General features: G+C 41.5%; 1 protein-coding gene across 1 annotated transcript; it reads right to left on the reverse strand.

Annotated features, from left to right (window-relative positions):
• Positions 1-351: 351 nt before the first annotated feature.
• LOC115920262 (NFX1-type zinc finger-containing protein 1-like) lies at positions 352-10,349 on the reverse strand. Its single transcript, XM_030975687.1, is given in 8 exon segments — positions 352-1,316; positions 1,712-1,851; positions 2,214-2,583; positions 2,585-3,030; positions 3,062-4,628; positions 4,660-5,401; positions 5,403-6,524; positions 10,089-10,349. Coding segments are annotated over 8 exon segments (5,514 nt in total). The 5' UTR covers positions 10,292-10,349; the 3' UTR covers positions 352-392.
• Between the last annotated feature and the right edge of the window lie 678 nt (positions 10,350-11,027).

Below are 11,027 nucleotides of genomic sequence, written 5' to 3' on the forward strand. Positions count from 1 at the left end.
AATCAATCAGTTCTTGGGATAACGCGATCACGAGAACGTGACGTATGGAAGGACGGACAACCCAAACACATAATGCCTTCGGCTACTTTGTAGCGGAGGCATCACAAATTAAATGACTTCAAATAACTAAATTTACAATGTGTGTTTTTTTCTGATAACATCAGCATGGCATCTCTATTGAAAATATCATGAGAAATAACGTCAAGAGAAGGTGTAGTTGATTTCTACTTCAGTTAATGTTCGACGGTATACATGTCGACAGTTGGTAATGAATGCCGAACATCTTAAATATGAAAAAGTGAATGAGAGGACTATCGGAGAAGGGAAATAAAGTTGTCTACGATAATATTAGGACAGCCTGTATGCTTACCAAATGCTATCAAATTTCAATTCTAATGCAAATCATTCAGGTCGAAATTCGCCATGTTATTAGCTTCTTCCGACCATGCTGCATATCGCGCCCCGTCCATCTCTGAAGCAACCCTATTGCCCTCTGTCAGTCGGTGTTGGGTGCCCCCAATTACTTGACCACATTCAGGGCACTTTCCCGTCTCCATGGCACCACCACATTCTCCGATGGCGTAGACATGCCCTCTGGGGCATTTTAACCAATGACCTGTGGTCAGACCTATAGCGGCGACTATTTCCTTCCTCTCTTTCTCGCTAATTCCCAACCCACCGGACTTGTAATCGATCTTCTTGAGTAGATCGTTGACTTCATTTGCTCGTTGGGCAGTCATAGCCTTTCCGTCAAAGAGTTGAAGCTCGGCGGCCTTGACCTCTTCGCTGGCTTTGTCACGAGCAGCTGGTTTCTTGACCAGGATCTTGAAAAGATTCAAGGCTAAGTGGAACCTCTTCGCTTCTCTGTTGGCGTCACCGGTCTGCTGTTGGGACATCCTGTTTATGGGCTCCTGGCACAACCAAGTCTGCAGGACAACTATCTCACTCTTCATCTGCTTAACGTACTGCTGATTTAGGGATGGAGATCGCAGCGACTGCAATTCTGTAGCCAGGTCTATCATTTCCTCCTGAAAGCGGACTCTGTTTTCCAAAGCGGTGATTTGTCCATGGCTCAACGCAAGCGTCGAACTGACCATGGTTTCGAATAATAGGAACAGTTGCTGATCCCTTGCTATGGCACACACCACTTCTCGATGAATTCTTTCTTGTAGGTTCTGACGGAGATTTTGGATTGTCCTTTCGTTGCCGAAGATTCTTCTTTTAACCGCATTTATATCATCCAGTGCTTGTTTGATGATGTTTCCGTATCGCAGATTGCGTCTGATCGGTGTTTTGCACCATGGACACTCTTTCAGCTGTCAAAGGAATAAAAAAAAGTTCAGAAATGGCTTACATATCATTTTCCTTTCAATTCCTTTTTAATGTAACACGTACGTTTTGAAAAATGGGTCGAGATTCCCATCGTTATGTTCAAATTCGTTGTACTTCTTCTTTCTTTTTTTTATTATTGGAGCAATGAAAAATGTTTAAAGATAACGTGGAAATATCTTAAACAATAAAGAAGCAACCTCTAATTAGTCAAAAATTGTGTCGGAACAGAAATTAAAAGACGTTACAAATTCCATTTCATCAAAACAGCAAACATGAGTAATAAGCAACAACAAAAAATGAATTGTTTTTCACCGCGTTCTCAATGCAAGTGTTTACAGAATAGTAAAACAAAATATTTACGACAAATAATTCTTGATACCTGAATGGAGGTCGCCTCTGACGTGTCTTTGCTTCCACTGTCCGTCTTCATCCATTGGTCCAGGGCATTCGCTTCAATCACGTGTTTACAGTCCTCTAACTCCACAAACCTGAACAGGAGAGATGATATGGACGTAACGTCTTATTTGCGACACTTGAGAAAAAATATTATTGTTAAATCGTTGTACTCTGTAAATTGAAGTTGCACGTAATTATAGAGTAAAGGTAAGATTTTTATATCATATCGTCATCAGTAATTATCATTTTTGTCTTCTTTTTTGTTTTGTTTTTGTTTGTTTAACGAAACTGTCAAGTAATTGCACTCCATTCTTCGAATTAGCATTTCATCCTCTTCATTTCGTAAGTAAACTTTATCACAAGATATTTTATACGTTTTTTTCTATATATGAACATAAATCTAAAGACATTTGACATATTTAGGGCCCAACCTCCTTAAAATCTCTTTTTGAATGTATTTGTGAAAAATAACAAATAAATCTCACCGAGCATCATCGTGTCCTCTTCGTCGCCAAAGAGGATCCTAGTTACTTCATCCTTATCACAGATTCTGCACTTCTTGGGGCATGGTTCGCCACAGAGTCCGATGCAAGGGTGGCCACACTTCAGCAGGAGTGTACAAGGGTCATTACACGCACGTCTGTCGCATGGTTTTCCACATTGTGCCTCACATCGAAAATGTTGACATCGCCATATGCACCTCTCTGCACACGGGACACAAGGTTCTCCACAATTTTTCTTGCATTTGCTATGTTGACATCTGTTTTCGCACTTTCTTGAACATGGTTGACAATCTGCCGCACACGTCGACCGGCATGGGTGACCGCAAACGAGTGTACGATCACATTTTTTCTCGGCAGAATGCATGAAGACGTCCTTGGTGGCACTTGCCGCATGAACCCTTGCACGGATGTTCACAACTCAGAATCTTATCACATGGTTGCGAACAGGACTCAGGACCAACAGAGCATTTGGCGAGGACATTATGGCCACAAGGCCAGTCAGAATGACGAATCATTTCCTGGCAGACCACTGTACAGCCCTTTCCACACAGCTCCTTGCATTGATGCCCGCAATCCAGTCTCCTGCGGCATTGAGATTCACAGATTACTTCTGAGCTGCTTTTGTAGCAAGGCACCTTCTGGACGTGACCACAAGGCAGTGTCTTATCGACAGATTTTTTGCACTGCGTGTCACAAGGCTGGTAGCACTGCTTCATGCATCCATGACCTAAGGGGCAAATTGTCTGAGTACACTTTCGACGGCACTTGTAGTATTCATGTTTCATGTCGGTGGGGGCATGGCATTCTGCAAACATGACCACAGGTAAGACGTGCCTCACATGGTACAGAACAACCACCTTCTGGGACTTTTGAAAAATCCGCTTCACTTGAAACCTCATTTTGTGTCCCAGTGTGATTTCTGCACTGGAGCTTAAGGGATTTTCCGATGGTGCCATAGATTTCAGCGTCCTTCACGATTTCCCTCCACAAGCTTGGCCCAGTTGGGTTTTGTTGTGCGAGGAGTTTGAAATTTCCGATGCAGTACAGACCCATTCTTGCTCTCGAGAGCGCTACGCAGATTCTGTTGTCGATCTTCAAGAAGCCAACACTTCCCTGCTTGTTGCTGCGAACGAGAGAGAGTAGAATTATGTCGTTTTCCTCTCCCTGGAAGTTGTCAACTGTAGCAACTCTGACACCTTCAAAGTCACTCTTTTTCATCAACCTCTTAAAGGCATAGAGTTGACCGGAATAGGTAGTCAATATCGTGATCTGCGCTGGATGGTAGCCCTGCTGCAAGAAGTACCTGCAAAGTCCTACCAAGAACTTTGCTTCGCGAATGTTGGAGTGACTCTTCATTTCATCCACAAAATCTTCTTCCATTTCATGATGAAGGAAGAAGATGTTCTTTGTAACCCCGTGGATATCGTCGAACTTCTTCACAGAGACGTCATCTTGGAGATATGGGTACAATCTTTCCATCCTCATGAGTCGAGAAATTTCAGGCCTCATCCTATGTTGTAGGATCAAGCGCTGATGAGGTACACGATTGTTGATCATACGTTCAAACAGAGATATGTCCAGGTTATACTGCGTAGCTAATTTGAAGACCGTAGGACTTGGCCGAAGTTGTTGGTGATCTCCAATTAATATGAGATGTTGACATGACTCAGTCAATGCAGTCACAATATGGGCTTCTAGGACCTCTGCAGCTTCCTCGACCACCATAATCCTCGGCTGGATTCTCTGAAGTAGCATATGAAACTTGGAAGCTCCAGTTGTTGTCATTCCAACGACCGAGGCATTTTTGAGGATTTCAAAATCTTCTTGACTGCGTGCCTCGCGAAGCTCCTGACAAACATTTGAAAATTGCCGTTGCATATCCACGAGCTGACGAAGAGATTCATGGCGATGTAAATGAGCCCAATATCGGTATAATCTCCATCGGTTTCCTTCTTCAAGACCCCAAACATCCCTAACGGCGTTTGCTTCTTGGTCGGACATTCTTTCATTACTCCTGAGTTTTCTCTCCAAGTTGTGCTTCCTATTTCTGAGCTGCCGTCGGTCTTGTTGCCACCCTCCCGCTTCCAAGTTGTCAAGGTCGTTAAGTCGGAAAGCCAAAGTGTCATCATCGAAGTTGGCATTCGCATCGCCTGTGAATATTCTATTTCGATGGTCGTCAACGTCCAGGCGCCTCATCTCGTCAAGGAGATCCGCCTCCTCTAAGATATCAAGCTCTTCTTCTCCTTCGTCATTTTCGTCTTCATTTTGTGGTCCGTTATCTTCAGGAACATCAAGCTCCTCAGGTAGAGGTCTCATCTGAATATCACCAAGGAGCCAATGGACGATAGGGACTGGCCACCTACTGCGTAGAAATTTCCTTGGTTGAGGCTTCTTTCTTGTGCGTCAGTCATGTGCTTCATGAGTACTTTTTCATGAAGTAGTCCTTTCCTCGTATGGTTAATCTTGTCCTGAAGCCCTTGACTTCTCTCCCGAGACCTTCGATTTCGCCACGAACCTCTCCGATTCTACGTCTCACGTGTCGAGGTGTCTCTTCTCGAAGCTTTGAGCTCCTGAGTGAATTGAGGTTGAACCGCTTCAGAGCCTCGCTAGAACTTCGACCACCAACTCTCACGATACCTTCACTGTTATAATCTGCAACTCCTTCCAGAAACTGATCTAAAGCATGGTTTGTATAGCAGACGAGTAGGATTGGTTTGTTTGAACGGTCTGCGTGTCCGGCCAGTCCTAGAACTTGAGCTTCTTTCCAAATGCGCTTGTTTTCGAGAAGAGTGTGAACTATCTTCAACCCGATGTAGGTTTTTCCAGTGCCAGGTGGGCCTTGTATGACCGTCATCTCTTGAGTAAGTGCTGCTTTCACGGCGCTAAGCTGGGACTTGTCAAGACCAGTGTTCCCTAGTCTTGTCCATTCGCGATCATCGAGAATCCTCACAGTCTTCATACGCATTGCAGTTTGCTTTGCGTTTGGAACATCATCAGAGACGATGGATGATAGATCATATTTAATGGAGCGATCGTTCCGGATGTAGGCAGGTGGACGAACATCTTTTGATGCTGATATGATGTAATCAGTTAAGGGCATTGACTGCTCAGTGACATTTTTTATGCGACTCAGGACATGTCGGTAAGCTTCGAAGTATGCTGAAGACTGCCATGATGAATGTCTTTTCGGTGAAGATCTCCGCAATTTCTTCGTCCCTCTCGAGCTTGATTTCAATGAAGCCTTTGGCCAAATCCTCATGCTTTCGGTTTGCAACTGTGCCGAAGACGAGGGTCTTGAAATCATCAGGTGACAAGATGACGAGTGAACCATAGATCAGTCGCTTCGAAGATTGCCAACGAACGCCTTTGAGTTTAGACTCATCAAAGTGAATCCTGAACGTAACTCCACTTTGTGAGTACAGTGGTTCGTCTAGTGTTACATCATAGTATAGACGGATGTCTTGGAAGCGTTTGTCACGTTTCCCTGGTCGAGCTGTTGCTATTTTATACTCACTAATGCCTTCTCTAAGTGGGCGGACAAAGTCTTCTCGGAGAAGACGAAATTGAACGTCAAGATAATGTTCGACACTTTCATACTTTCCCTTCGTAATGTTTGGTCGAAGGTAAGGACGCAGGGAATTATCTGTCAGTTCATTAGAAGTTGGAAACACACTGAGCTCACGGTAATTATCTGGAGGAGGTGTTGCGGGTTCGATATCCGTACGTGTCTTCTTTAGCTTTTCCTCTTGGATTGTCTCATGAAATTTCACAAGTTGGCGTACCTCGTCTTGAATTGTCTTATCCACAAGTATGTTCTTCTTCTCTGTGTATCTGACAGCATCTTCAAGGAGTGTTACAGCAACTTCAACATCTGTCAAGTAACTTGGAAGGCGTTGCTGTAGCTCTGACAGGACAATTGCGATATCCTGAATGCATCTAGGCATGACCCGTAGTTTGTTCTGGTTTTTCTCTTTCCTCATTACAATAAGATGGCCGTTGAGATGTCTGTTGATGAAGTTGTTCCTTCCGAGCATATCTAGCAGCATGTTGATAGTTTCATTGGACACCTGCGCCTGGCAGACATGGTGATAGACCTGAAACAATAGCGATATCAGGTCATAGCGTATATCCGTCATTTCTAGAAGCTTGCCCAGACCTTGCTTGAGAGAACCTAACTCTTGTACTGCGTCGTCGGGGTCTTTTGACAAGAGCTGTTCTAGTGTTTTATAGCCTAAAGGATGAACCACTCGAGGAGCCCTTGCTTGGTTGTGGTGAGGCTCGCCGCGCCGATTCCTACATTTTTGAAATTTGATAAAGAGCAAACACAGGTAATCTTCAAAGTTTATATTCTACGTAATTAGAAGGAAAAAAAGTCAATTGTATATCCTCTCAAAAAGATGTTGGTTTATGAGAAAATATTAGTCGTTTATTCATATTTCAATTCTATTCAAAGTGCAAACTTCTCACTACTAGTGTTTTAATATTGCTATTTATTAAAAATGTGTGAACAACCTCACCTTGTTCTTTGAACTTAGCTTCATGTTCTCATCCCTTTTCTCCTGTTTCTTAATAGTCCCATACGGGGTGTACCAAAACAAATGCGACAAGATACCAATTGGCAACATATCAAAAGTACATAGCCATCCTCAATGGAATTTCATAAGCTATACTCTAGCAGTGTCTCCTGAACCTCATGTGAATTTCACAAGGATTTATGGTACGACTGCAAAGTTGTGTTTGTTTTGGTAAGACACACCAATTTCCAAATGTTACAATAAACGTATACATTTCGCGTCTGCAAGTCAGTCTAACTCATAATCTCATGATGAAATCACCACTGAAGCATTCCAGATTTGAAATATAGCATTCGTCAATTGTCATAAATATGAGTTTGAAATATATCCTAAGTACAAGAAACAAAAGAGAATATTCCAAGAAGTTTTTGGTGCAAACAATCTTCAACTTAATCATATTTCGATCACTATGACGTGAGCAGTGACCGTAATGCTTGCATAAATTACATTAATTATAAATCTATTGACACCCCCTTTGTAATGTGATTTGAAGTTATTTAGAGAGCTAGCCAGGAAATGTTCAGGAACAATTTGCACTTGTGCAATTCAACGCGCTAAACTTCTAACAGTTACAAATTGGTTCACTTCACAAAGATAAAAACTTTGTAACATTGGACCCTTGTGATATTCATGCAAATATTATTAGATACAATATTATCTAAGACGTTTCGCTGAGAATGGATGAGCACTTCTTGAATATATTTCCAATCAAATTCTCGTTGCATTTCTTTTTTGTTGTGATACTCCATATGCAAGTCCACATTTGTACAGTACAGTCAGTGAATTTCTTTTGAAACTTTGAACTCGGGACATGACTTGTGAGGCATAAGAATTATTTTACTCAGCACTCTGAGTTTCAAGTTAGTCACACAAATAGATAGCATGCCGTATGAAATGATGCAACATTAATCCATTTACATATTATCCCATATAGACCTATATTTTCTATAAACATTTAATCATTTCAGAAAAAATAACACCGCCAAGAAATAATCAATAATATGCTTTGGTTACACAAAGTATCGCAAACGTTAAGTTTATTTCTGTGACGTGCACACAGAGAAAAGTAGGTGTAAATTGACTCCCTATAGGGAGTAATTGCTTGTCACATAAGTGACACCCCTCAGGGAGTAAATTTACTCCCCAATGTAGAGAGTAAATTTATTTTTTTCCATAAGAAGGTGTAAATTTGCACCCCAAGGTTATGATTGTAATCCTTTTAAGGAGTGAAATTTGCACCCAATGGTGCTCATTTAACACCTTTTGGTTCCTTTTTCATGAAAAATGGGTTCAAATTTACACCCGTGGGGTTGAATTTTAAACCCTTTATGATCGATTCCACACCCTGTGGGGAGTAAACCTACACCCTTTTTATGCACAGCATCAACCAATCGATCATCCCCCGAGCAATCAATCATCCATGCTTCGTAATCACCTAACAGTCACTGATTCTCACCCTTTTGTCTACGTTTCACTGCTCTAAAGAAATCAGTCCACAATGTCGAGTTATATGTTGAAAGGCTTTAATGCTTACCTAAACAACAATTAGTGTGAACTCAACACAAGTGTAGACTGTAAGAACTAACTTATGGCTGGACGTATCGGTTCAAATGTAATGAAATTAGCTAATTACACAGTCCTGCCTTACCGTTGTTGTTGTTTGGTATTATCGGCGTTTCATTCTTTTTTAGAATATTTACACCTTTCACCTTTTTTTGTTTCTATTTGTAAATTCGTACTCTTCTCTTTTTCTTTCTTTTTTGATAATATAATCTCAGATCTACTGGTCCATGAAAAAACCCTCACCGCAATTGGCACCTTCCTGCCAGACCGGCGCGGTACATTGCGCAATCTTCTTGGCCATCATTGGCCTAGGCAACTCTAGTGCCGGTGAGAAGATTCTGGGGTAGGTCTTCAGAGTCTCTTGTTTGGGGTTTACCATCCTCAATCCGTCTTTACTCTTTCTTTCCTTTTCTCTTATAGTATTTTTCCTTTTGTAAAACCTTATTTTTCTATCAAAGCAGGTATCAACATCTTAGAGCATTTGGTTGTCGTGCGATATGTGCAACAAAAAAACAAAAAATCAAAAACAAAAGACTAGTAGGAACACTCGAAACGCCTCGTTCTACGAACGAAGTGGATCAGTGCTCTCTGGGTCGCACTTTCTGTTGATTTTAGGAGTTTCATTATTTCGTTTGGGCTCGTTATATCGCTTTCCATTATCAGCATTGCTCTTTCTATTGTATATTTTGGATATTCCATCAGATAGTGTGTTATTGTTTCAAGGGTGTTACAGTATTTCAAATTTGTGTTGGCTTGGCCAGGTTGGGTTGTTTGGGATACCCATATTTTTGAGGGGTCTGAATTTATTCCTATGTTGCAAAGTCTGAGCCTGCGAAGTATGACTTCGCAGTCTCTAAAAAGGGTACTCTCAAAGTTATGTTGAATTGTTGCTTTGAAAGGTCTTACGTTTGTTTTATTGTAATTTCGCCATTTCTCTTCCCAACTCTTGTATAGTTCTATTTTCAATACCGCTTTCATTTCAGACAAACATAACTTGTTAGTTATTTGTATCTCTTCAGTTATACCGAATATCTTCCCTTTAGACTTACACGTATAAGAAGACAATTATGTACTAGTTAGTAAAACAACGCTTCTGCTAATTTCATTAAATTATCAAATATAACCTTCGGTACAACCCCTTATTCTTGATCAGATAACTTTCACACAAATAATATGCCCAAATGAAACATAATAATTCCCCTAACATGACTAAAATATGTAAATTATGCTAATTTTTCTTCATTTGGCAGTACCTATATTGACACGATGTGCCATTGCTGTAGCGCATGCGCATATGCACTGACCAATCAGAGCTCGTCTGACTAAAATAGAGTGTAAAATTACATCCCTTAAATATACACCCTTGCGTATTTCCGTGTTTTACTCCCTAAAAGGTGTAATAGGAGCGCCTTATTTTTCCAATTTCGTTTTACTCCCCAAGAACACCTTTTATTTCTCTGTGTTTGGGAATAACAATGTCCACAATTGTCCCAAAAGTTCTTTATGAAATCATCATCATTTTATAAGGTCTATGGTTTATGCTTTATTTTCACCTCAGTCAAACCGTCCGCAACCGACTTTAAACAATTAAATTCATGACCACTCAGTGTAGTTTGCTTTCTATATGCGTCTATCATAGTTTTGTTGTTCTATTGTTCTTCTGGAGTCGGTCTTGTCAGTGTAATTAAGGTATCAGAGGTCATTTAAAATAGCGGCTCACCTATTTCCCTGAGCTCCAGCATCGTCATGTTCCTGTTCTTCTCCTCTTGGACGGTTGCCTATTCCTCCTCCCCTTGCTCCCCTTTCTCCCCCTCTCCAATGGCGGTCTCCTCCCTCTTCCTCTCTATCCCTCCTCCACCCCCCTGCTCCACGGTCACCTCCTCTGCCACCCCTTCCGTCTCTCCTTCCTCCTCTTTCTTCCATTCTCCCATCTCGACGTCCTCCATGTTCGTCCCTGTCTCTCCATCCTCCCCTGTCATCTCCTCCTCCACCCCTTCCTCGTCCTCCCCGGTAGCCTCCTCGACCCCTCTTCCTCTGCCACCTTGGTAGCCGACTCGATGTCCACCTCTCTCACGGTCCATCCTTTAAGGTGTGTTCTTCACCTTACGTCTTCTAGGGTAAAACATAAGCAACAGTATGATTTACCGAGGTAAGATTACCACTTGGTATATATATAATATATATATATATATATTGTTTTATAGAAATAATAACATCATATTCAATGCATACCCGTTGGCCTATTTCATTATCAAATAAAGTTTAGGTTAACACCTTATGTTTATGTTTACATGTTTATGATTCATAATGCTCTCGTAGGCCTGGCCAATAAATCCAGAGACGGCTCGCTTAGCTAGAGGTGTTTCGGGTTTCTATGGAACATGCTCTGTCTCCAAGTGCTCCTCGGTCAATGTCAAACAAGAGCCAAGCTCGTAGCTTCGACCATATTCCAAATTGAATTTCTCATTAGTACGGGTTTAATCTGGCGGTTCATTACAAAGCATAAACTATACATGTGTATCGACATGTTCTTCTCAGTACGCCTATTATTAAGTTATTCCACAGTTGTTTTCCTTCCTTTCTACAAGCGTAAGAATAGGCCAGCTATATATTATAGATATAGTGATTGCTATGAGAGGCATAGGAAAATCACCACCGC

This window comes from Strongylocentrotus purpuratus, unplaced genomic scaffold, assembly GCF_000002235.5.
Source record: "Strongylocentrotus purpuratus isolate Spur 01 unplaced genomic scaffold, Spur_5.0 spur5_scaffold_8, whole genome shotgun sequence".
Lineage (NCBI taxonomy): Eukaryota > Metazoa > Echinodermata > Echinoidea > Camarodonta > Strongylocentrotidae > Strongylocentrotus > Strongylocentrotus purpuratus.